We start from the raw sequence: 26,012 nt of genomic DNA, 5'->3' as shown, positions 1-26,012 counted from the left end.
CTTTGGTCTCTCTGATCACACTCTCGTCATCCTGGATGCTTGTCAGGTGAAAAAGGTGTCTACCCTGTGTCCGTTGTTTGATGGTTGCACTAATGGTCTCCTGTGGCCTCATAAGGAATAGGGATAGACATACAATTTTATTCTTTCATAACTTCTTTCGTGGAGGCTTTCTGGCTCTTGTTCAGAGAGTAGACGGTGGTCTCGGCCTCAGAGACTTGTTGCTCTGAAATCCATGGGTTCCAGCCACACAGGACAGTGGGAACAGCATAATCCCGGAACTAGAGACACACACACAGAGACAGCACACAGTGGCACACTATTGAAGACAAAACTACTTTCCATGTATTTTAACCGATAAAGTCCAATTCAGTTCAGTTCACTTAAATATGTGTGAATTTGTTTACTTGTCTTTGCATCTACATGTGCATGATGAGGGGTTACCTGTCTGTTCATGAATATATATATGATGGGGTTGTAGACTGTGCTGCTCTTAGCCAAGAAAACTGGTATGGTAGCGATGATGGGGTCAACATAGAGTTCGGAGTCTAGGATGACAGCGAGGGCCATGGCTGCATAGGGCAACCAGGTCACCAGGAAGGCCAACACCATCACCACTACCATGCGTGCCACCTGCACCTCCATGCGATTTGTGCTGCTGGCCTCAGACACCTGCAGTTTGGTCACCTTAGACATGAAAACACTGCAATAAAAGCAAGAACTCACACTTTGTTTATGATCTTCCATCCAACCTATCCCTCCCACCTTAGCCTCACTGCTGATTTGTATGAGTTCCCACCTGTCGCAGGGTCCACAGAAGACGAGAGTACGAGACCATGATGATGGAGAAGGGCACGGCAAAGCAGGAGAGAAAGTAAATGATGATATAGGACATGTTCCCCATATCGCGGCTGTACCAATTAGGGGCACAGGAGGTCTGGACACCCTCCAGCTCAAAACTACCCCAGCCAAACAGCGGCGGAGTGTTCCACACAAACGACCACACCCAGGACAGCACCACGCCACACACTGCATGCCTGAGGAGAACAGAAATATCAGGAGGATCTAGCTGGAGCAACAATCAACCTTTTTACCCTGTGTAAAGTTCAAGACCACTTATTTAGAGCCCTTTGTCAGTAGTTGCAGTCGCAAATAGCTTTAAAGACCCACAATTTATAGCAGGCAAAGTGACACTCCTTAATCTGAGCCTTCACAGCAGGCAAGAAAAAAAAAACTCCCAAAAAGGCTCAAATGCCAAAAAGATAAAAAATGGAATACATCTTGGGAAGAGTAACCCTTCCAGTCCATTCAGGAGTGCAATGGGTGCTCACTCATTAGTTCATCAAATCAAATCTAGAAAATCAAGTCTAAATGAATCAAATGAATCTAACAGGTTAGGGCATGTATGACAAGCATAAACCGAACAAACTAGTTAGTTCATTTTTTGATTCAGTCTCACTGAGTAATTTAATTTTATATTTTACCCACTTGGTTGGCTGAGAAGAGAGAGAACTCTTTGTGGTCCCTATTATCTTTGGGTTTCTTGGGGAGTTTTTTGCCTGCTGTGAGGGTTCAAGTCAGGGGCATTGTCTCTTTTTGTTGGATGTCAATTTGTGGGCCTGTTAAGCCCTTTGAGAGTTTAAATTGTGATTTAGGGCTATAAATAAACTTGAACTTGAACTTAAACCTCACAAAGAGGTTGCCAGGTAAACAGAAAATCTTGATGACACCTACCTTGTCTGGAACAGGACGGCACCCATGGGACAACACACTACTATATAGCGTTCAACAGCAATTACAGCCACTGAACACAGACTTGTGATACCTGGGAGGGAAGAGGGGATGATTTAAGTCCTTCATGAAAGTCCACCAGTACTGAGCTTTGCACTGAATAACATGCAAATAAAATCATATCAAATTTAAAATAAAGCTTGCACATGGAAGAAGAGTAGCACAGACTGATTCTTAATTGACTCACTGAAGAGAGCGACAGCAAAGCCCTCAAGGACACAGCCCAGGCGCCCCAGGCTGAAGTATCCCATAGCGCTGGTTACAGTGGTGGGCAGACCTCCAAACACAGCACAGCCCAGGTCACATATGGCTAGGTTAACCAAGGCATAGCTGAGTGGCTGCCTCAGCTGTCTGTGTTTCACTGTCACCACCACCACCAGGACATTGAGGATGATCCCAGCCACAGAGAACACACCCATGATAACAGCCAAAATTGTGAAGCCGGTCTGAGACATAAGGGGTGTGTTGACTGAGTGGTGAGACGCAGATGAGTTTCCATTGAGGCTGAGGTGGTCCATTTTGGTCAGTGTGGATGGTAAGATTATGTTAGGGATTCCTCCCATGCAATGTTCAAAACCCAGTGAGACTCCCTGCTGTTACCACAAATTGCCTTCTGCAATGAAAATAAAGTTTCTACAGTCCAGCTGCAACTTAAGTTAAAATGAAATCCAACTGAAGTCCAAGATGCTGACAGGTCATAGCAGAAGCTGAACAAAATGTGAAACAAAATTGATAAAAGCGGTGAGCAGCACTGGCAAGAGCTGAATCAGAAAGACAGTTTGATAATCCAGCAACATCACTGACTGATGCAAACACCAAGAATATGGAGCAAGTGCAGACTGTGAACTGTTGTTCTCTATAGATTCGGTATGACTGTTCTTCCAGCACAGCTCAAACAGAGAGTTGGGGATGGGACGCTCTAATAAGCCTATTAAGAGGAGAGGGGCTCCAGATCATGACATTTAATTCTCAAAAACCAAATCCTCAGATCCGGATTGAGGAGACAATACTTCTGTTTAATATCCTAAAAGACTGCACTTTCCTTGATTGCTGGATCTACAGCTGCCCATGAGTCATCACAGGCAGCTGCTTACTGAGCTGTAGATTCATGGGCAGCTAATAACTCATTATGTAATCACACCACATTTTGTTACAACTCTCCAAAAGGTAATAACCTTTTCCCTCGGTTTGTGATAAAATCCTTGAACACAAAATGTAATAAGTTTTCCCACTTTTTGTTGTAATTTATTACAATATGGACAAAATACAATAATAAGGTATGGCACTTAATCCCAATAGAGACTGTGGCATGTTATTACATATTGCACTGAATTGTTCCATATTCATAAAAAAGACAACCTATGCAACATGAAATAACAGGCACATTATGTAATAAGTTATTTATTACAAAATGCAGTGAGATTACAAAATGCGTTGTTACAGGGTTATAGTCTATATATTGAGTAAGACAATATGGGTTTAATGTGTCGAGGATGAAAGCATGTGTGTAGTTGTGTATGTCTCAAAAGCATTAATATGATATAATGTTTACACTTTCCAAGAGTAATCAGCACTGCACAGGCCCTACTTTTTTTCTTTCTTTCCTTTTCTTTTCTTTTCTTTTTTTTTTTTTTTAACATCGCAGCAAGAGTTCATGGTCTGAAAGGGAGAAAATGTGCCACAGCTGAAAGAATTCAGCTGGAAGAAATATTGTTCAACATGTTTGCTGAAGCATGGTCATACTGCCAGTCAGATGCAAAGAAAGAAAGAAAGAAAGAAAGAAAAAGAAAGAAAGAAAGAAAGAAAGAAAGAAAGAAAGAAAGAAAGAAAGAAAATTGTGTCTCTATGTGCAGTTTGGAAAACTTCATTTGGACAGCTGTCCTCTCTGGGCGAGTCATATCACAGTTTGTTTTCAGTGCTTGGGTTGTCTTTAAATCAATATCAATATCTGAGTAGACAAACAACAAAAAATAAGAATAAGATAGGATGAGCAACTCCAGGTTTCCAGTCCAAGAAAAGCTAATATCTTTTGGCAATCAATTAACCCCCAATAAAAGACTTACCGCTGAATAAATCATATACCTGTAATTATGATCACAGAACTACTTCACAGTGTATGAATGTCTACATTTCACCATGCATGCTCTTGATCTTGAGACACACATGCAGAACTATTTGTGTATCAGTAATGCAATAACGCTGTCTTTCTTGGCTTTTCCCACAGGAAGGTCAGAGATCAGGCTAAGCTACAGAATAGCAGCCCCATCCACACTGGTACAGAAGACATAAAGAAACTGAAAATGTCCCATGAGTTGTATAATTCATCAGCACACACACAAAAATAGCAGAAACATTTTTTTCCTCGATAGGGTGGGACTGCCGTTATGTAAAAATAAATGTTTATATTCTTAAAGAGAGAGAATTTCAATATGCACATTGTCACTCTTTATTTACTCATAGGCTTATTTCTATAATTGCCTCAGCCTTTGTCAAAATACTCCATTTGCTTTATTTTTTTTTTTTTAAATTGAGATTCTATTATAATGACTTTGCTAAACAGGTTTTCCAATTGTGATTATCCACATTTCATCTCATATAGTTAAAACATACACAGAGAAGTCACTAGAAGCTGAATTCAGGATTTTAGAAAGCTAAGAGCCACACTTCATTTAAACACCCATTTTTTTTTTTTTTTTTTTTTTTATTCTAATATGACAGTCCTAGTTTATACACTCATATTGAGCAATACATTACTGGGGGAACTGAAACTAGGCTATTTGAAAAGGATGCCAAACAAGAAATTCTCAACACAAATCGCTCAAAATCTACACGCATTTACCCTCCCGGCCACTAGGTGGCGGTGAAGCGATACATTTGCTGCAGTAGCGCCGAAGCTCTTTGAACCGATGCGGCGGTGTGATCGGTAAACAGTCTAGCCAACATGGCCACCTCCATGAGGAAAGCTGCCCACGATATTGAGACGCGAAAGCGGACTGACGACGTGCTGTTGTCGGAGGGGATCGACTTCGGCTCGCTGCTGCTGTCCCCGGCCGTCCTGCAGGGCCTGGCCGCCGCGGGCTTTCAGAAACCCTCCCCGATCCAGCTCAAAGCGATCCCGCTGGGCCGCTGTGGACTCGGTGCGTCCAACAAACTGCATGCCACTAAATGTGTGTGTGTCTCTGTGTGTGTGTGTGTGTGTGTGTGTGTGTGTGTGTGTTTGTGTTTGTGTGTGTGTGGATTTGTGTCTAGGTGTGTGTGTGTGTGTGTGTGTGTGTGTGTGTGTGTGTGTGTGTGTGTGTGTCTGAGTGAGAGAGAGAGAGAATCTGTGTGTGTGTGTATTAGCAGAAACAGGATATTAAACTGCATCTGCGCTCTTACGGATGTGTATAGGAGACTTACCAGAATACTCCTCCATGCTATGTTAAAATACTAAAAAAATAAGTTGTTGCCCTCCATCTGTCAGACAAGAGCCTACAGTGATAAGATATATGATATTCAGTCTTCCCTTCCATGTAATAATTTAGAAAAAAACAAAACAAAACATGGAGACAGTAGGCTCTGCCATTTTGTTATTAATGTTCTGCATCTGAACCTATAATTTGCTCCTATTCAAGAAGAAATGCATGTGTTTTTGTACATGTGCAGCACACACTGACAAACTCTCCCTCCACTATATGAACAAAATAAGTTTTACTCTGCTTCCAGGGTCCGTGCCGTCATGGTTGTGTATCTTGTGACATGGTTTGGTGAATATGAAATACAGTGTTGGAAATGTTTGTTTTTCTGGCTTAATAGTTTGCACATGTTGTTTCAGATTTGATAGTGCAGGCCAAGTCTGGCACGGGGAAGACGTGTGTGTTCTGCACTATCGCTCTGGACTCTCTGGTCCTGGAGAACCACACAACACAGGTGAGCTGGTTCAGTCTGCTGGATCTAGAGACTATCCAGGGGGTTACGCGACAAAATAATTTTCATGTTTTTAATCTTAGCGCTAGCCTAAATGGCCTTCTGAAGTAAAAATTGTGTAGCCTGCGGGCGTCCTTTGACTGGTAATGAATTAAAATAATCTCAAAGGAAAATAAAATGTATCATTTGGTGTCAAAGATGATCATTCTGCTTATTTTTTTGCCTATAACAGAGTAGGCATCACTTTGAGACTTTAAACCACTTGTCAGTCTTTCAGAGACAAACTGAGTGCTCATTTTTACAAATTTAAATGAAAGAGGGCACAAGTAGAGGCATGTCTTGTCATTGAGATCATGGCTGTATTCTAGCAAGCTGTAATGTTGTGAGCTTTAAAGTCTTACTGAATGGATAACGTATCTACCTGATGCCTGTCCAGCCTCAATCTGTTTCCAGTCAAACATCTTCGACTGTTGACACTCCAAATCCTTCACTAAGAGCGCGTGTTTGCCCCGCAGGTGTTAGTGCTGGCTCCTACACGTGAGATAGCGGTGCAGATCCACTCAGTGGTGATGGCCATAGGCAGCGCCATGGAGGGCCTGGAGTGCCATGTGTTCATCGGCGGCAGGCCTGTGAGCCAGGACAAACCCCATCTGAAGAAGTGCCACATAGCTGTGGGCTCACCAGGTGAGTGTCCAACACCAGGGGAGCATTAAGGAAACCACTGTAATGTTCCTTGTCTTCTGTAACCGTGTCCCTTGTCCTGCTTACATCCACAGGTCGCATCAAGCAGCTTATAGAGTTGGGGATGTTGTCCACAGCCAGCATCAGGCTGTTTGTTCTGGACGAGGCAGACAAGCTATTAGAGGAAGGCAGTTTCCAGGAACAGATCAAGTAAGATGCACACACACACACACACACACACACACACACACACACACACACACACACACACAAGTTACATGACAGTTAAACAGTGTAAGTAAATCATGTGCTTTCTCACAAAATGAACCCTGAAACTCACTCACTTGTCTTTCCCCTGCAGCTGGATCTTCTCTTCTCTGCCTGTGAACAAACAGATGCTTGCGCTCTCGGCCACCTACCCAGAATCCCTCGCTCAGCACCTTGCCCGCTACATGAGAGAGCCCACCTTTGTCAGACTTAATCCCAATGACCCAGGACTCAAAGGTAGGGGTCCTTACATTGTTGGCCTATTTTTGTTTTATTATTACAATTACCACACAGATACCTAAACAGGATTTGGAGCGTAATGGGATTAATTACCAGCTGTGTTATTTAATATTGAATCAATTCAAAGGAATACAGTGTCATTTTGAGTTAATAGTCCATTTGCTTTTGTTGACATCTAGTTTTTGTTTCCCCCTGTGATTACACAATACATTTTGTATGAAATTGTTTTTTTTTTATTCATTTAAAAACACAAAATAACATTATCAAACATCTCTTGAAATGAAATTATATAATAAGATATTAATATTAAATTAAGATTTGGATTTGACAATAACACTTCTAAGGTGCTATGATTTTGATGGATTTGTTTACCAGTGGAGAGTTCAATTTCTTCCTTTGAGAGTGAGGTGATTGATAGTGAACAGACTGCAGAGCACTGCACACACTGATATGAAAACACTCAGCCCAAGCTCAGTGAAATAATGATAAACAGAGAAACAACATAAAATTCATCATGTTTGCCATGATGGATTATACAGCATATAGCAAGGCATGTTAAAATCTGTGGAAGTTGTTTTTCATAGTGTACAAAAACTAATGGCAGCAAATTGCTTCTTTTTGAGAGTGGGAAAACAAGCCCTGATATATTCCGTTATATTGACTGTGTGCAGACATCAGGAGGATTATTATTATAAACGAGAAGGGAAATTTAGCTGATCAGAACACGCATAAAAAAATAGTGGTATTATTCTTTTAAGTCAGCTATGTTCACCTGAACGATTTCTCCTTAATGTGTGTCTCATTGTGTGCCACCTGCCAGGTTTGAAGCAGTATTACAAGCTGGTGCAGTCCCATGCTCTACCTCACAAGATTTTCGAGGAAAAGGTGCTGCATTTGCTGGAGCTGTTCAGTAAAATCCCGTTCAACCAAGCGCTGGTGTTCTCCAACCTGCACACAAGGTGACACTGTTGCTTTAACAGATGCCTTCCTCTGTATAAGTGACAGTGGTCTTGATCATCGTCAGAGAACAAATAGCTGTTTTAATTGTTTTAATTGACTTCTTTGCATGCTGGCGAATTTAAACTGTATTCATGTGAATTACAAAAATTGATTTTGGAAGTGTTTCTTGGCTCCTACAGGGCTCAGCACTTGGCAGACATCCTGTCCTCCAAAGGTCTACCTGCTGTGTGTATCTCAGGTGAAGCCAAGTTCATGGGGATTCAGCAAATATTTTGTATCAGTGGCTGTCTTAGCAGAGTTTGTTTCAGTTTATATGAAATGATATGATGTGACAGGGTGTGATATTGTGCACAGGTGGTCTGAGTCAGGACCAGAGACTGGAGGCCATGTCAAAACTGAAGCAGTACCAGTGCAGGGTGCTCATCTCCACTGACTTGGTGAGATGCATACAGCGTTTATCATGCCCTATTTTTTTTTTTTTAATTAAATTCTGTACTTTCATCCTTATTATTATTATCCCTCTGTCCTTTACTCTCTCTCTCTTTCACTCTATGAATCTGACCTCAGGCTTTGGGCCACAGGCTCTAAACATTTCTTTCAGTGTTTCCCTCCCAGTGTTCCCTCTTTTGGGCAAATTTAAAAATGTAACTTGCAACTCTCTCTTTCTCTCTGTCTCTGTCTCTTAGACTTCCAGAGGTATTGATGCAGAGAAAGTAAACCTAGTGATAAACCTTGATGTGCCCCAGGACTGGGAGACTTACATGCACCGCATCGGACGGGCCGGGCGCTTTGGTTTGTCTTTAATTGACCTTTTTCACAGCAGCCATTTTGAGATGAATTGGTATGGTAAATACAGGTTCTTACTAATGACAGTAATTAAGGGTCTGTTCCATTTGAGTGTACCAGAGTATTTCCAGTGAGCCAGCGTGCACAATACCAGAGTCTTGGATAAATGGAAAAGATCTGTAATTAATGTCATTAGTAACTCCTGTGTTTAGCTGCTATTTCATGCCACAGTGCCAATTGTGTTTGGTTACTGTAGCAGCATGAGATCAGAGGCAGCAGCAGTCAGGATTATTTGATGTCCAACATTTGCACATTGTCACATCACCCAGTCAAACATCCCTAGTGGCTGATGACTTCAGACAGGAGAGAGGGGCTGCCCCGAGCGGTCCTGCCACATTTAATTCAAGTTTCATGCTCCATTTAGTTCATATTTTGGGGAAAACATTATTTTCAGATAAACATTGTTTTGCCTGTAACTATTCACAAAAACACAAGCTAAACTAGCCTTGCCATACTTCATATGGACTTGAAACAAGTTAGAAGTGAAGAGAAAGGGCTTCGCTCGCTGCCTTTTGGGAGCTCTGTGTGAGAACAGTGGGACTGTGTGTCTGTCTGACTCAAGGCTTGTTTCTTTAGCTCCACTGACTCCGCAGAGCATTGTTCTCAACGACTCTTATTCAGTGATTTTATTGTTTTGGCTGGTGGCTACATTTGTAAAAGCAAAATGTTATTATCAAAGTAATTTCTGATGAAAAATTCCTCCACATTTCCATGTCACATACGCAATGGCACAGCCCATTGTTAGTGTCTAATGCGCATTGTGCATCGGCGCAACCCTGGCAGCAGTGTTTTAGTTTCTCTCCAGGTGTCATTATGTGGAAAAACGGCTTCTCTCATCTGTGATTTTGTTCTAAATGAGTTGATTTGCTAGACCAAAGAACATTAACCACCCTTTTTGCCTGCATTAAACAGACATTGGCAGCTCAGCTTTTCGCCTTGATTGCTGACACGTGTATCTCAATGAACAAGGTCAATAGGTTCCTAATCACCTGCATTTAATTATCATAATTACCTTGATTAAAATTGTGCATCATCTAGGAAACGGGATAAAATTCAAACACTGTGCCTGTGTGTGTGTGTGTGTGTGTGTGCGTGTGTGTGTGTGTGTGTGTGTGCAAGTGTGTGTACATTCTGTCTTTAGACACAATTTGCACATCCTTCTTCATACCATCCCTGCCCATTATGAATGGCTTCTCATGGAGTGCACTTTGTTGGCAGGCACTCAAGGGCTGGCGGTGACCTACTGTTGCCATGGTGAGGAGGAGAACAAGATGATGGCCATTGCCCAAAAATGCAACCTCAATTTGACTGCATTACCATGTGAGTTCTGTACACGTCTGTCAGGAACAGGATGCATTCATCTTTCCGTGCAGCATTTGTTAACCTTTGTCTTTATTGTTATTTTTTCTTCTTATGTAGACAAAGCTTCTCGTTAATGTTGATGTAGAAAAAGAATCTCTTATTTTGGAGACGTGCTCAAAACTATAGGGCTCACACAGTCGAAACAACATGGAAAAGTTAGTAAATTGAAAATACATTTCCAGGTTCTGGAAATGGAACGTTAATATTTCATAAAACTTTTCAGAAAAGTCATGGGAATCTGACTAAAGCAACATTAATTAATGTGGATTAAAAAAAAAAATAATAGAAAGTGGAACATTGTGGTGGTGCTTTAGTATTTCTCGTCTGTATTTGTGCGTCACTTTGCCTCAGTCTGGTGGAAAAAAGTTGACAGTAGCTTATTTTACCTCAAGGTAAATAAAATCCACATTTTTGGTCAAAACAATTGCAAATTATGTTGTTTCAAATTGGAGCAGAATTAAAAAGAAACAAAAAACTTACTTAAGTGTATATCTGTTACTGGCTTGTTCTAGAAAAGCTCTTATGTTATTCGAGATGTAAACTGACAACATTTACAAAACACACCTTTTCAGTGTCAATTAAAAAAAATGTTTTCTTATATACTCATAGAAATTAAGCTAAACTTTATGGATAAGTAATGTAAAACCATTTCTAAATAGAGTGTATGAACCATATAACTGTCATCTGAACTGTCTTCCATCCTCTCAGCCCCCATAGAGCCTGGGTTGATGGAGGAGACATGTGACTGGGATGTCAGTGTTGAGGCCGCCGCTCCAGACACCATTCCCAAGCTTTTCTCAGGGACAGAGAAGAAGAGACTGGCCAAGACTGAGGCCACCTCCTCCAGGGGACAGGAACCCAGTTCTGCTTCATTAAAGGACAGTGGACCAAACAAGCCAGAGAGGAGACATGCTGCACCCCAACCGCGAGTAAAGGGTGAAAGAAATCCTCAAAAAGTATCTCCCACAAAGGATACGCTCTCCACCACTCCTCGGGCTCCAGCTAATCCTGACACCTCTCTGCCTCTTACTCGTAAGGAGCAACAAGAGGCTCTGCCGAAGATCCCCCCACTCAGTTGCTTCAAGAATCACGGGTCAAGGATTTTGACCTTTGAAGAGGCAGAGTCAGACTTCCACAGCTTCATTACTAAAGGGTTGGGGAGATCGGTGGAGGTGATCAGGCAGTTCAGGGGTCAAGGAGATGAGGATGGTGTCAGCGACCAGCATGGATACAGAGAGGTGCTCACGCTTGGCGATGACAGACCTCACACTCTTACACGGATGCAAAACAGGGAACGTCAGGACACTAACCTGTCCCATCCAAGGTCATCTTCTGGTTCTTCAAGCTCATACTCTGACAAGGAGGACAGCCAGCAGGATGATGAGACACTTGGAGGCTTACAGACCAGAGGAGGTAAAAACCGAGCTGTTACCGTCACCCAGCCAGCTCAGAGTGAAGCTAGGCATGAATCCAGCATGGCCAAACCAAGGCTAGCCCCCTCTAAAACCAAAGCTCGTATTCCTTCTGTGCCTGAGATGTGCCATGAGACAACTTGTGCACCTAAGGGGAGAGCTTTCTCCCAGCCTCAGAACAATGGATTTTCACCAGATATTAATGATAGTTGGCAGACAAACTGGAGGGTTCCAGCAGCAACTGGTAGAGATGAATGGAGTGAGATGAATGGGGAGGTTTGGAAACAGAGTAAAAATGTCTCGGATATGTCTCGGGAGCCAAAGGCAAAAAGGGATGAAATGATTGACGAAGAAGAGGAGCAGGAGGAGGATGAGGAGGAGGAGGAAGAGGATGAGCGGAGCACTGAAAGTTATTGGGGATCCTATTACAGAGCTTGGGATAATTACTATGCCTCCATGCTCCCCCCTCAGCAGCATGGTTACCATAGTTACTATAGTCTAGCCCACAATTGGATGGCAGCATATCGTATGAATGCTGTCTACATTCAAGAACTGCTGAAACACTGACCGGTCTGTGGGGTTGGCATTTGAGATGCCAAATGATGCTGTCTTTATACAAAGAACTAAATCCTAAGAACTGAACCAGAGCCTAAGAATTTGTCTGAATATCTGTTGTAAACATGAATTTGGACAAAAGTACTCAACTAATTTTTTTTTGCAGTTCTGGCTTTAATCATCTGAAGGTAGTCCTGAACTGTTAGTACTGGCACTTCAATTCTCTCTCTCTCTCTCTAAAAAAAGCTGTTATCAAATTAATTATAAAATTATGCATTCTTTGAGTGAATTAATGGATTATCAAATGAGTTTTCAGAAAATGTTCTGTATGAGTTACCATTTGTTTTTCTAATAAAGTAGCATTTTGTTAAAATACCTCACAAAGCTCCTCAGTATGTACAAGACTTTCCTTTACTGATTATTATTATTATTATTATTATTATTTTTGTATTGATTAACCTTATCATAACACATTTATTTGCAGCTCACATACATTCTCAACACTGCTGAGAATGAGGAGGCGGGGTTTCATCAGTCCTAATCTAGTCCCTTTCCTCATCCTCTGGAGGGGAAGGTGAAGAAAGGGGCACAGCTGTAATTTTAGTAATCCCCGCAGGACATGGCAAGGTCAGACATAAACACTGGACATGCGCCTGATTACAGACTAATCACGGCTCCTAGCAGTCACCCAATCAGTACTGAACAGCACAATTGGAAGACATCCTTGAATAAATTGGTTTCAACCAAGGGCGCACTTCAGCTTTTAATTTAGCCAACCTGTGCCGTCAGCAAATACTCGAGAGATCCAGAAAAAGTTCCGTGGTTTGTGCTTGGACTATACAGGCCATTCGGCTCCTCTTTTGAAAACGAAATGTTAGAGCTGCAAATAGTACAAAGACCATTATCTTGAATGGCATAATCGGTTCAGATTGACACAGATTTGTCTGATGATATGTGAAAGGAAAGCTCAGTAGGAAACCCGCTCCGTCCACTGAAGGCTTCACCATGAGAGGAACCATGAAACACAGATGAAATTATGGATCTGCACACATGTTGGAATGAAACTAATGTGCACAACGAGACCCACGTGGACACGACGTTTGTGGTGTTCAACTGCGTGGTGCTGATTTTAACCATGGTCTCGGGTTTACCTGCCAACTTGCTGGTCTGTTGTGTTGTGTACAGAACCAAGAGTCTCCAGACGTGCAATAACGCGCTGCTGGTCAACCTGGCCGCTAGTGACCTCCTCAAGTGCTCCGTGGACACGCCGCTGCTCCTCTTCTCCTTTCTCCATTATGGAAGGGAGAGTGAGGCTCCCGTGTCTCTGTGCACCCTGCAGCAGTTCACCTATGCCCTGTGCAGCTGCGTCCAGCTGCTCACGCTGGTGAGCATCAGCGTGGAGCGCTTCCAAGCCATCGCCTTCCCTTTCCAAACCGAGGGGAGAAAAGCCAGGATTCGTCTTTGGGTCCTGTCCATTTGGACATGCGGGCTCGTCCTGGCCGTTGTCTCACTGACTCTTTCCAAAAAAGCTTTGTTTCACATGCTCTGTCGCCAGCACATCTGGTGGCATCACGACGAGGATTCTCAAAGCGCAGATCTGTTAGGAGCGTATGTGTTGGTGCCTGTGTGGGGACTGTCGCTTACTCTGATTGTTATCCACTACGTGCGGATATTTAAAGTTGTGAGGCACCACAGCAAAAAGGTGTTTGACAGCGGGATCCAGCTGAGGCCCACAGTGGCGGGACACGTGTGGAACTGGCTGAGCAACCCCGCTTCAGCACCCCGGACAGCTCCGCCGCGCTCCCTCAGGTCTCTCCCGGCTCTCGGCTCCGGCAGCCCGCAGCCTCCCCGCCGCACAGTGGTGCTGGTAGCAGAGGCCAGTCCGTCCTATGTGACCAGCTCCCCGACAAGCACCCCAGGGAGACCGCCAGAGATCGTGGGGGCAGTGTGTCTCCTGACCCCCTGCGCCAGGGAGCGGGGGAAGAAGCGTCTGGAGGGGAAACTGGCCCAGCGTTTCGGGTACATCATTATTGCCTTCACGCTTTTCTGGTTGCCCATGGTGGTGACTTTGCTGATGAACATCGTGTCGAGGCATGCGACTGACAGAGTGAGTGTTAAAAGGTCAAATGCATGCGGTTGCACATTATTATGTTTTATGAAGTGCAATAATGAATTCAAATCATACTTAGTAATATCCCGCGCACCAAGCCACCACACTTTCTGTTTTCCAGTTTCTGATGAAGCTGCAGACGTCAGCCATGGTGCTGACTTGTGTGCCAGCAGCAGTGGACCCCCTCATCTACACTATGGTCACTCGACAGTTCCGCTCAGAGTTCAGCAAGATCCTCTCCTTCATCCCTGGGTGTCCACTGAAGCTAAAGGCCTGAGCATTCGGCCTTTAACACACACTTGATTGGACTGACTGCATGCACTGATAAAAAGATAACAACCAAAAACTCCACTTCAACAAGTTATCTAGTGTCTTATTTAGTGCTAAAAATCTAGATTTTCTTAAACCAAGCAAAACACTTGCCAGTAAAATTAGATAATCCCACTTCTTTCCAGTGCAAATCAGCTTGTTTCCTCTGGATTCAAGTGGGATTTTCTGATACTAGTGGACTGACCTGCATCCTTCTGCCTCGTTTCAGGGCATTTCCAGAAAAAAAATTCCCAAAATCAGTGAGAGTGCATTGGAAACAACTAGGATTATCTCATCCCACTGCCTAAATATGAGCCTAAATGACTTGTTAGAGATTTTTTTTTTTTTTTTTTTTTTGCAGTGTGACTGTAATTTTGGGAACCATTAAGACTCCTCTTGAAATACATATTTGCATGCTGTGCACATGCGTTTGCGGAACACACACACACACACACACACACCTCCTTATCCAAAGTGGCACACATACACAGACAAGAGTGAGAGGTGTGTGTGAAGAATAGAGCCCACAGGTTTTGTATTTGTGGCAGATATAGATGTTTTATCAGGCGTTTCACAGTCGGGACACAAGACAAGGTCATAAATAATATCCAACACCTGACAAGATACGCACAGCAGTAGTCGCAACAACGACAGGTGGCAGAGGAAGGCAAAGCAAAGAGTGAAAGGGAAACTGACTGAGCCAAGAAAAAAAGACAATAAAAGGAGAGTACGCAACAAAGAGAGTGAGAAAGAGAGAGAGAGGGAGGGGGGGAAGAGAGAGGGAGAGAGAGAGAGACAAACACAATCACAGACCTGTTTTTGTAGTTTGTAAATAAAAATGCAATCATTTGACACTTTGAGTGGAGAGATGTTGACATAATCATTTGAACCGTGGCTGAGACAAAGCAACCTCGATGTTGAAAAAGGGAAGCATAAAACAAATCATTTTTGTGCCGGCCCTTTCAGCTAAATGTGAAAAAAAGTTAAATAAATAGGTATAAAAGGGAACCTCACATCTGCCATTACCTATGTCATACCTTTGTTACTGTGTTCAACAGGTTCTGTTTCAGACTTGATGCTGTGGATATAAAATCAATATGGATAAAACTTTGTTTAAGGTTGACACTGAGAAAGCTCTGCCTGTCTGTGCTTGTTTTCTTTTTACTCAAGGTACATTTGCAAACAGTTGTACTAAATGCTAATACTGGGTCTAGGCAGCTCTTGTCACTGTGTACAGTACTAAATTACCAGCAATATAGTACTAGGTCACTAATAGTAATACCAGAGGTAAAATATCTCCTGTTCCAACTTGATGTAGGATACTTTTGGCTTTTTTTTTTTTTTTTTGGGTTGGTACAATCTCAGAATGAGAGATAACTATTGCACAACAGCAGAGTGGGATGGACCTGGATGTCCTGTGTCCTATCTGTGTGCTCTATATTAACACTTTGTTTTCTCTATGTGGGGTAGAGGTGGGTGATTTGTGTGCTAGGACTGAAGTTGGTTTTCCCTGGTTTGGTGAAACCCTGGTGGTGGTCTCAAGACAGGTCTAAGTCCTGTCTGTGGAGCTGCTAGACTGGTTTTCAAGATGAAACAGACCAAGATGAGAGCTTAAAGGTCAAGGTCCGTAGTTCCACAGGTTGGTGGTGGGCTTAGATGAGAGGTAATACTAGGGTTACATGGTGGGGCTGTGAGTTGAAAGTACAGTCAGAACAGCATGTATGGTGGCAGAGATCTATGGACAGCTCATCCAGTGCCTTCCATGTCTCTGCGGTCACCATTACAACAGACGTCCCCACTTCAAGTTCTCCAGAAAATAAAGAAAAACAAAAACCAAAAAAAAAAAAAAGAAAAAAAAGAAAAAAAAAAACAACAACAATAAATGAGAACATCCTTAAAAACACCAAGGAGGACAAAAAGTACAAACACCAAATTTCCTAACCACATAGAGTACACATACTCAACAACTTTGAAAAATGCCCGCTGAGTTTTGGGGAGAAAAACGTTGACAACTATAATGACTACTGAAAGCATATTGTTGTTCACACAGGAGGTAGGGATACAACAGGACAACAACGAGAGAGAAAAAGGCAGAGAGAAGAGAGTGAGTCAGAGAGAAAAAGACAAGAAGAGAAAGAGAAGAGAGAGAGAGAGAGAGAGAGAGAACGAGAGGACAGCTTCACTGGTTCTGCCATACGATGGCCAAATATTACAAAATATTCTATTAACAATATTCACAAAGAACCCAGGCTCAGGACAGATCCGTGTCAGAAATTCTCAGCAAATGCCTTGTGCTTTTAATTAATTGTGGTGGTTTGTGTTGAAAATGTACCTTTTTTTGGTTTCCTTGTTAGAGAATTGAGTTAGTTGAGGTCCGTTGGGCTGTAAGAGCCAAGAGGGAAGAGAAGGGAAGGGCAATTCAGCAACAGAAAAACTACAAAACAGAAATAAAATGACTTTTTACCCAAACAAAACAGGCACATATTGTGTAAAAGGCTTGTGGCTGAGAATTTTCGACAGAAATGTGTACATTGAACCTTTCAGAGTGGCAGCTAGTCAAATATACCATATATCGAGCCATAGGGACTTCCAGAAGAATTGAAACACAAGTTTTCAATTACCTTAGACTCACTCGCATGCACACACACACACACACGCACACACGCACAAACACACACGCACCTCCTGTCTACAAGTTCCTCAATCTAGCAAACACTTACATATACACACACCCCCACAGATATGAAACTCACCAGTATTTCAGACAAAGACACACCTACCATATTTCATCTTTTTTAAAAGAATTTTCACTTCAGTGAAATAATATTGAACCTGGAAAGGAATGATGGCATATTTATCTAGCAATAGATAAGTGGATTAAAATGACACAAAATGTAAGGGCAAGTCAAATCAGTAGAGAAAAGTTCTTGATAATATAATATTTTTCTTTCTTTCCTTTGATTTTTCTTCTCTTTTTCCTTATATCTTCTACTAATAGAAAGACCATAGGCATAAAACTGAATCTGAAATCATAAAAAGGTGCTTTGTGCACAGTGACACGACGTAACTCATGTCTGATACTTTGGATGCTCACACACCCCCTGATCTAAAATGACTCACTAAACATATTTCTCATGCACACACACACACACACACACACACACACACACACACACACACACACACACACACACACAAACAGACAGACACGCACACACACACAAACAGACAGACACACACACACACACACACACACAAACACACACACACACACACACACACACACACACACACACATGAATAGACTGTATCTAAAAGCCATCCTCCGTCTGTACAGGGAGTCCATGTCATTACAGTACATGACCAGCAGAGGGCAGGCTCCACCATGGCCAGACTAGGACTCTGAATGCCTTCTCCTCCTTTCATTTCCAGTCCTCCTCTGTCCCTCAGTCTGTCTCAGTGAGTCTTTATCCATCTTTCTGGGTGACACGCCTGCACTCCAGCCCTCACAGTGCAGACACCTTCACAACGTTCTGGTGGGCGGGGCCTGCAGGCGGATGGGCATCACCCTCGGGCGTGGTCGCTGGTGGTGTGGGAATGCTGATGATCGCCGTGGTGATCTGGCCGCTCTGACAGTTGAGGGGTGCTGGCTCATCTACGCGCATGTTCAGACTGGAGCGGCTATGGGACAGAGAAAAATACCGCATCTATTTTTGAACATTTCACCAACAACTAGCCTGGAGGCTTGAGACGAGGAGGTTGCTGGTTTGTATCCCAGGCCAGCTGAGCAAATCTAGGTGGGGAATGTGAACAAGAAACCCACTTCCCTCTCTTGAAAACTACTGCTGAGGTGCCCTTGAGCAAAACACTTATGCCCTAATTTCTATTAACAGCCATCTTTCAACTTTTGCTTGATAAATAAAGCTAAAGCCTCAGTCAGCAGCAACTACTCTTCATCTAGAGGAGGTAAAATTAAAGGACTCTACCTTCCCACCCTAAAACACTTATTTTGTTCTGATATGTTTATTAAGAAATATGGCACATGGGAAGAGAAAACTGTCAGTCTAACAATGAGATTTACAGATTCACACAACAACATAATAATAACTGTATAATCAAAGGACTATGCAGCTCAAAAGAAAAAAAAAACATGCCATATGTTCTGCCTATTTATGGTGTTTTCATACTATATGAACTACAAACAAACCCACAGAACAAAACAAGCAAAATAAGAGTACGAGGAAAGCTATATGTAAATAAATAAATTAATTAACTGAGTAATGGGGGAAAGGGGGGTTGTCAATCAGGATAGAGATTTCAGAAAGTTTAAGAACATTAAAAAAAACTGCCACTTATTATAGGACTTATCAGAATTAGAATTAGCTCTCTCTGAATATTTAATCTTCTCTATAGGGAGGACGTGACATCACTGAGCCACTGAGTACTGGAGGGAGAAGAAAATGGTGTCTTGCCAGTAAGGACGTGAAAGTAAAATATATAATTGTTTGGAGGTGTATCGGTTGTACTCTTCTGGGAACCCAAATGTGGCAATATGAGCAGGCACATTTATAGTTATCGAAAGTATTTTTGACATAGTATCGCAGTAACTCTGCCAAAAAGCAAGATAATAATGGACAAGAATAGAACTTACGGGTCAGATTGCAGGATGAAGCGTGACATTCGTCACAGCTGTCGGTGATATTGGGATAAATTTGTGACAACTGAGCTTTGGAAAAATGAATCCTACACCCTAAACCACTTTGACGCTGTTAAAAAAAAAAAAAAAAAAAGAACACAGACAGTGGAACATGCACATTGAATTTTTGGGCTTGTTTTGGTGTTTTGTTGTGTATTTTTTTTTATTCCTGTGGATAACTAGACGAATATAAAATTATATCATGTCAAAAAAGTGGAGCACAGCTGTAACAACTGTTTGTTTACCTTGTTGTGCCAGCATACTTACCTCCAGTATTCTGTTTATTGGTCCTATTTAATTCTTTTGTTTTTTTTTTTTTTTCTGTTTTGTTGCCTTTCATTTTTGTTTTTGAGTGACACATGTTAATTACTAAAAGCTACTGTAAACCGGAGTCAAATTCCTTGTATGCATATGCACACTTGGCCAATAAAGTTGATTCTGATTGTGTTTGTTTGTGTCAGCCCATCAGAATAAAAAGGCAAGGCCTCTTCTCCAGATTAACAATTGTGCAGAGAGATTCCAATTTCTCCCCTGACACTTAGCCTCAGCACAGCACAATGCAGTGCGGCCACAAGACAAAACTGATTTCTTTCTCTTTTTCTTTTGCTGTTACTGTGCTGTCACTACTGGTCTGTGCACTTAGGCTACACACACGGAATGGAACAAGTTCAGGCACGGTCTCTGAGGGTTGTTGAAGGGCATTGTGGGAAATGTAGGAGACAGAGGCAGAAGAATCATTGGCATAAGATAATGTCTTGAATGCACTGAACAACAGAGACTGAAACTAGTGAAAGCTGTAGAGCACAGACCTCCACCATTGCAGCTAGAGGTTATGGCCCTACTTGTGCTAATCCACACCTTCTTGCAACAATGCTGTCATCATAGGAAGATGCTTCTTTAGGCAAATCAGCATGGAAAGGATAGTCCGTGCCACCTTTAAGGAATACTCCAATCTTTTGGGCAGCTTACCCTTTTTCTGACTTACCCAGACTGACACAAGATGTTTTATACTATTTTCACCTCTGTAGGTCCAGTGGTTTTGCCCAAAATATTGGACAAATACCTCTGATCATAAGCCATTGCACCACGTTTCATGTTCATATGTGGGTGCGTTTGGAAACTAGGGCCCTACACGCCCCTTTCATGACAAACCCTCCCACCAATTTCATACAAGTCTGTCCTGTACTTTTTGAGTTACCTGGCTGACAGGATATGCAGCACTGTAAGAGTATGGTGGAATTTTTCCTTTCCGCTCATTTGAGAAATTCAGCATCATAATAGTTAAAGAATTTAAGAGCCGTTCTACAATTATACTGACCTTCTGAAATGTTACAGCTTACCTGGTGCTGAGGGGCTGGATGTGGATGGTGCTGAGCTCCTGCAAGCCCTGTTGGTGTGCATGCGGGTGCGTCAGAGGGTGCATGTGTGCCTGGGCACTGGCATTGGGTAAAGGGGTGTGGCGCTTCTTGCTCCGGCGGGTGCAGCATGTGCCCGTCACACCGTCTTGGCTGGAGAGGGAGGGGCTTCGAGACGGGTAGGTCTGTAACCCAGCCTCCAGGTAGCTCTGCTGGTAGCACTGCTCATCCACAAACTCGTGGTTCTGCATGCAGAGACGGGGAGCAAGGAAGGTAGGAGGGGAGTCATGAGAATGATTTTAAACATTTATATTTATGTCCAAGTATATGGCTTGGATATGGCCTCTCATTTTCTGCATCACTGCCTTGGACAATAACTCTGGCAATGTGTGATTACTATTGTATAGGTGTGTGCGTGAGTGTGTGTATGTGCATGCATGGCCATAAAGTGTTACTGTTTATGGATATTGGGCCTGGCTAAGAATTTTTACCATCGTCCAGAGTTTCCGTCCTTCAGTGATGGGCCTTCATACTGTTTTTTCACAAATAAGCAGAGTTAATAATGAATGTGTGTGCTTGTGCGTGTGTCAGGAATTACTTTCTATGTGCTGAGCTGTGCAAGGCTGAAATGCACAAAGCCTTCATGCAGTGTGTCCACATCACCTCCAACTATGTGCAGCCAGATGAGCATTATTATAAGCGGAAAGCAATGTACTGGACATCACGCTACAGTGAGCTGTAATAGTCCATGCACACACACGTATACTTCAACAAAGAGAACGCCTGGCTGTAAATTATTTTCACCTCAAAAGCTAGAGCTCCACAAGAATGCATGTATTATTACATAATCTAACTCTTTATGCTCATTTTTTAAATTGTTAAATTGTTGTTTTGAAACGTTTGTTACTGTGTACTGTGCAAAAATAAGGTTTACTATCATGTTTAAATTTGATATTACAATTGATGTTATTATATTAACACATTTATACAGTGTGTGTGTGTGTGTGTGTGTGTGTGTGTGCGCGTGTGCACTCACAGTGGTTTTCTCCAGACAGTGCAGCAGGTGGTGGTGCTGGCTCTCTAGTAGAGAGGTAGACTTACTTAGCCGCTGCTCCTCCTCAATCGAACTCTGTAACAACAATAACACACACACACACACACACACACACACACACACACACACACACACACACACACACACACACACAGTGAATGCAATGCTACACTTTGTTTTAGGAAGACACTAATCAGATGTGGGAGGTGTGTGGCTGGTAGCTGGCTCAGTACCTGATCTGAAAAGTTCATCTTGTATGGAAGTTGCTTCAGGTGGAGAAGGAGACAAAAGGAGACAGACGGGAAGCGTTTTACTAGTGTTCATAATTCAGTACTGAGCACAGACAGCTAGCAGGGCCACAGTCATGCCAGTCAGACACATTGAGCATTAGCATTCTGACCCTGAAAGGCATGTCTGCCAATATCAGCGGAGCCGCTACACTGATCTGCAGAGGAAGGGAGAATCTAGCGCACAACTCACTCAAAATTCGATATAGACATATAGATATATGAAATGAATATAAAAACATTCATCCTGACATTTTGCCCCCAAGTTTGTGATTTCATACACTGGTCATGGTCTCATTAATGACTTGTTTTCCATATTCCATGGATTTGTGTGCCGTGTCCTGTTTATTTGTGTGTATTATTTGTGGGTGCTATTTCTGGTCCCGTGGTGACTTGGATACGAGGCTCATTTCCGAGCAGTGGTGAGGTGAGTCAGAGAATGAGTGGGCTGTGGATTGATGCGAGCCCCATGGACCCTCTGAGAAAGTATGGGAAGCAGGACAAACAACCAAGCAGCCATTAGATGGTAAATATTCAGCAGCCCATTTGTTTATATTTGTGTGACTGTATATTTATATTTGTTTTACCCCCCCTAAATTATGTCATCGTTGAGCCTCCAGAAAGTAGTTCAGTTGGTGCATGTAGACAACATATTGTGTGATCAGATGGCTATGAAGCAACAAAGACAGCCCGCACACTGACAACAAAGAAGGGAATGGCTCCTCATTGTGTTTAATGATGCAAAAACGGGGAAGATGGTTTAATTAAACGTAGTACTTTATAAAAACGTGCTGTAAGCTCAAAAAAAGAGCTAAAAAAATATGCAGCGAAAACAGTAGACATTTTGTTGCTATTCCTTCAGCAGTTTTGCCATAAAAGATGAGAATCGCTATAACCTAAAACCCAAATCTTACAGCTGGGAAATACCAATATTATACAGCTTTGAATACCTTATTCTATTAACTGATGTTGTTGTGGTTTACATACACTGTTCCCGAGGCAATATTTGGAATATTTTATTCTGTTCATTCATATTTAGCACGACATTTGCAAAGAGGATATGGAAATTCATACCCTTATATGTCCTAAACCTTATCCTGAACCTGAATGTGAGCAGGACGAGAGCTAAAGCGCACAGAATACTTTCTGCACACACACACAAAAAAAGAACATTCATTGTCTATTATAAATATTTGTCATAATAGCCTTAGCCTCATCTTCGGGAAAAAATTCTTTTCAGTGCACTGCAGAATGGCATCATTGTGCCTGTCAGAAGTGCAGCAGTTTCCCAGATATACAGGCTTTCAATGGGTTGCATCAGTCTTCCCCAACAGAATCTGTGGTTGAGCTGTTTATAAAACACAAAGCCGAAAAATACTGCCCTGATCCTGCATGCTCCACAGCACTGCCGAAAGGGAAGCAAAATGCCATGTTTGGAAGATTTGTAGTAGCAATTTCTGTTTGTTAAGCGAGTGTCTGGTGTTGTAAGCTGGAGCTTCTTTGCTGAGAGGGTATATTCCTGCACTGATGACTCGGGTTGTCGTTGCCAAGACCGTGCTCACCTGTATGTCACACCACTCATCTGTACCTAACACAGCAGTAAAACACAGGTGTTTAGGATGAGTTATTCTGGTCCTTCCCTGTACCTGCAAATGGAACCTCATATCAGCAGTCTGTCTGGAGACGGCTATAGCTCAACACCCAGGTCACCATCACATTCAACAGGAAACAGCTAGATCTGCTGAGCTCTGCATCTTCACGTTTATATAGGTGCCTTAAAGGGATATAGCTTGAGAACAGCGAATATTACAAAAGCTGTTACACTTATTCATTAACATTTCATAAGTTTTTTTTTTTTTTTTTTGGAAAACCTTTGACGAAAGCGGATTGTGTCATGAAATTGATATTCAGGGTGTCTTACTCAGATTCAGTGTGCAGGATTCTGCTTTATTTCATGTAATCATTTCTCTGATGCATTTGAATAGAGTTTTTTACGGTGGTGCCAGTGTCTCTTATCAGTTTGAAAATACTTTTTTTTTTTTTTTTTTTTTTTTTTTTTTTTAGTACAGATCTGCCTTCATATGTGCTCACAAACAGTTGACCTCTATTGGTCCTTTTAAGATTGCTATTGTTAAAAAAGTGGCAGTAATAATGTTTGAGGAAAAAAGAAAAGATGTCACACAGGATACAAAAATAATGATTATTAAAAAAAGAGGCAAAAGTTACATATCTGGTCAGAAAGTACATGGGACTGGCTGGTTATGAATGTAAATGGCTTGACATACATGAAGTGAAAAAGTGAGGTACTAAATCACTATTGAACATGCGAGATGTGTGAGATATATTAAGACAAACAAACAGAGAAACAATAACACACAGGGCTTGAAAGTTATTATGTTTATGTTTCTGCATAAGTGCTATCACCATTCTGTTTTCGCCCCTGCAATAGCTGCTGACTGAACACCAGGCACACGAAAGAGAGGCGAAGAGAGGGAGAGAGAAGGAGAGGAGCACTTGTTTTTTTGTTTTTGTGCTGTGTCAGCCCCAGGCCAATGTAATGCTTGTGAACCGCAACAATTTTGGTGAGGCAAGAACATCCTTGAGTTGTGTTTACATTTCCTGCTGCACTGCCTGAAGTCTGTTCCTCAGCTGGGCACAGAGATGCTCACATTAGGAGTGGCGCTTATCTACTGAGATTACAGTTAGCGGTCCTGATGAGATGCCGCCTGCACTCTAAGAACTGATAATGAAAGGAGAGGTCAGCGAGGCCTGTGTCCGACCGCTCGGTTACTTGCCTGAAATTGTGAAATTGTCAAAATTGCTGGTGCAGAAAAGGAGAGTAGAGATTTCTGTGACATCTGTTCAGAATTACTGCTGGAAGTCTGACATATAGGGTTTGATTTACAGTAATCCCCAGAATATCCTCAGATAGATAATAATATCTTCAGATAGACAAACACAGATGAAGCACTGTGGTACCTCTGGTTCAGAGGCTGGCCTTACCGTGAGCTCCAGAGCTTCGTTGAAGAGGCCGTTGCGCTTGCTGTGGAGGAAGGCACTGGAGCTGCCTGTCTTGGATATTCGTATTCTGGCCAAGCGGGCTTTCTGCAAAGAGCAAGACACCACAGAGACCGCTTGTTATTTGGAGCAAAAATCACACCCTATGTCAAAATGATTGGGTATCATTTTGACAAAACCCACTGGTTTGAGTTATAGTACATTCGCATGGTTGAACTTTGGGTGGGATCCTATAGTTCAAGTCAAGCACGAGCTACTAAAGCATCCACTCTGATCTCCTGTGTGGTGAGTCAGTGTGGCAGCAAGAAGCAGTGAAGGCAAATCTGCTATGAATTACAATGGTATAAAGTGTCACCCTGTATTGAAAATACTGTACCCAGTCTAATGGAGTGTGTTTGTGCTATGTTAAGAATTTGACTTGCTCTATTGCCTGGTGAATGCCTCGGGTTTGCTTATGCAAAATAAATCAGGGAAATGTCCAGGCCCATAATGCTCTACATCTCCAGTCCTGAGCCATTAGGTTAGTGTCGGCTTGAATACATCTTCACTAATCAAACACGTACAGCATGGCTGGTGCACAGGCCAGTTTCTCTTTCTCTCACGCTGTCAAATTTCTCCTCTGAAGCGGCGAGCAACAAAGATGAACAAAAAGAAGCGGGTGAAAGAGAAGAACAAATGACAGCACTGTGGCCCTTTGAGTGAATCCATCAATAACGCACTGTATACTGCACACAGGCCTCCACTCTCTACCTAGTGTGTGATGTAGCCACTGAATATGTATGTGTGTGCGTAAGTGTGTGTGCATATCAGCTTGTGTGGGAATATGTGTCTCAGTAAACCTCTTAGTTACCAGAATGACTGCTTTTACAGAATAGTGTAATCTGAGTCACTCACTTCTCAAAGGCCTGCCATTTTCCTGTCAGAGTCAACTGTTCTGTGTCAGGCAAGGTAGAGCAACAAAGTGTGTGCATTTCCACAGTGTGCTCACTTTGCCTGCTGTGCTAAACTTAGAATGAAGCGTTCACTGAGGAAAAACAAGTTATCATGCGAGCTGTTTTTAACGATAAGCAGACAGACAGCTCATTTACAGGGGGCGTCCACACCCTGCTATGAGGTTAATATTGTATGCGTGTGATTGCATGTGTGTGCGTGCCTGTATGTATGTT

The 26,012-nt window shown here is 42.4% G+C and overlaps 4 protein-coding genes across 4 annotated transcripts in view; 2 read left to right on the top strand and 2 right to left on the bottom strand.

Moving 5' to 3' along the window:
* Window positions 1-137: 137 nt before the first annotated feature.
* Window positions 138-2,306, bottom strand: parapinopsina (parapinopsin a). The gene is made up of 5 exons (XM_030054896.1): window positions 1,976-2,306; window positions 1,732-1,822; window positions 797-1,034; window positions 442-684; window positions 138-278 (listed from the first exon to the last, which is right to left on the bottom strand). The coding sequence occupies exons 1-5, from the start codon at window positions 2,304-2,306 to the stop codon at window positions 138-140; spliced, it is 1,044 nt and encodes a 347-aa protein (XP_029910756.1).
* Window positions 2,307-4,689: 2,383 nt separating this feature from the next.
* ddx20 (DEAD (Asp-Glu-Ala-Asp) box polypeptide 20) lies at window positions 4,690-12,243 on the top strand. Its single transcript, XM_030054887.1, has 11 exons — window positions 4,690-4,925; window positions 5,603-5,697; window positions 6,210-6,378; window positions 6,471-6,585; window positions 6,737-6,879; window positions 7,703-7,841; window positions 8,022-8,080; window positions 8,197-8,279; window positions 8,529-8,634; window positions 9,907-10,008; window positions 10,759-12,243. The coding sequence occupies exons 1-11, from the start codon at window positions 4,730-4,732 to the stop codon at window positions 12,027-12,029; spliced, it is 2,478 nt and encodes an 825-aa protein (XP_029910747.1). The 5' UTR covers window positions 4,690-4,729; the 3' UTR covers window positions 12,030-12,243.
* Window positions 12,244-12,394: 151 nt separating this feature from the next.
* On the top strand, window positions 12,395-14,752 carry LOC115361505 (D(4) dopamine receptor-like). The gene is made up of 2 exons (XM_030054894.1): window positions 12,395-14,124; window positions 14,249-14,752. The coding sequence occupies exons 1-2, from the start codon at window positions 13,054-13,056 to the stop codon at window positions 14,402-14,404; spliced, it is 1,227 nt and encodes a 408-aa protein (XP_029910754.1). The 5' UTR covers window positions 12,395-13,053; the 3' UTR covers window positions 14,405-14,752.
* Window positions 14,753-17,700: 2,948 nt separating this feature from the next.
* kcnd3 (potassium voltage-gated channel, Shal-related subfamily, member 3) overlaps window positions 17,701-26,012 on the bottom strand; it is a 91,269-nt gene continuing 82,957 nt past the window's right edge. Inside the window, exons 5-9 of the mRNA XM_030056569.1 lie at window positions 24,832-24,933; window positions 21,775-21,807; window positions 21,524-21,616; window positions 20,473-20,732; window positions 17,701-18,117 (exon numbers count right to left, since the gene is read on the bottom strand). Coding sequence (XP_029912429.1) covers window positions 17,943-18,117; window positions 20,473-20,732; window positions 21,524-21,616; window positions 21,775-21,807; window positions 24,832-24,933 — 663 coding nt within the window. The 3' untranslated portion in view covers window positions 17,701-17,942. The remainder of the gene's footprint in view (window positions 18,118-20,472; window positions 20,733-21,523; window positions 21,617-21,774; window positions 21,808-24,831; window positions 24,934-26,012) is intronic.

This window comes from Myripristis murdjan, chromosome 7 (genome assembly GCF_902150065.1).
Source record: "Myripristis murdjan chromosome 7, fMyrMur1.1, whole genome shotgun sequence".
Taxonomy (NCBI): domain Eukaryota; kingdom Metazoa; phylum Chordata; class Actinopteri; order Holocentriformes; family Holocentridae; genus Myripristis; species Myripristis murdjan.
The sequence above is the reverse complement of the archived record's forward strand: the minus strand, read 5'-3'. Positions and strand labels throughout refer to the sequence as shown.

Excerpts from the sequence above, each read along its gene's own strand:
- ddx20 (XM_030054887.1), top strand. The coding sequence starts at position 4,730 with ATGGCCACCTCCATGAGGAAAGCTGCCCACGATATTGAGACGCGAAAG. Across the intron at positions 6,586-6,736 it reads AGTTTCCAGGAACAGATCAA|CTGGATCTTCTCTTCTCTGC; the intron begins GTAAGATGCACA and ends TTTCCCCTGCAG. Across the intron at positions 7,842-8,021 it reads TTCTCCAACCTGCACACAAG|GGCTCAGCACTTGGCAGACA; the intron begins GTGACACTGTTG and ends TGGCTCCTACAG.
- LOC115361505 (XM_030054894.1), top strand. The coding sequence starts at position 13,054 with ATGGATCTGCACACATGTTGGAATGAAACTAATGTGCACAACGAGACC. Across the intron at positions 14,125-14,248 it reads CGAGGCATGCGACTGACAGA|TTTCTGATGAAGCTGCAGAC; the intron begins GTGAGTGTTAAA and ends TCTGTTTTCCAG.
- parapinopsina (XM_030054896.1), bottom strand. The coding sequence starts at position 2,306 with ATGGACCACCTCAGCCTCAATGGAAACTCATCTGCGTCTCACCACTCA. Across the intron at positions 1,823-1,975 it reads CTTTGCTGTCGCTCTCTTCA|GTATCACAAGTCTGTGTTCA; the intron begins GTGAGTCAATTA and ends CTTCCCTCCCAG. Across the intron at positions 279-441 it reads ATATATTCATGAACAGACAG|TTCCGGGATTATGCTGTTCC; the intron begins GTAACCCCTCAT and ends GTGTGTCTCTAG.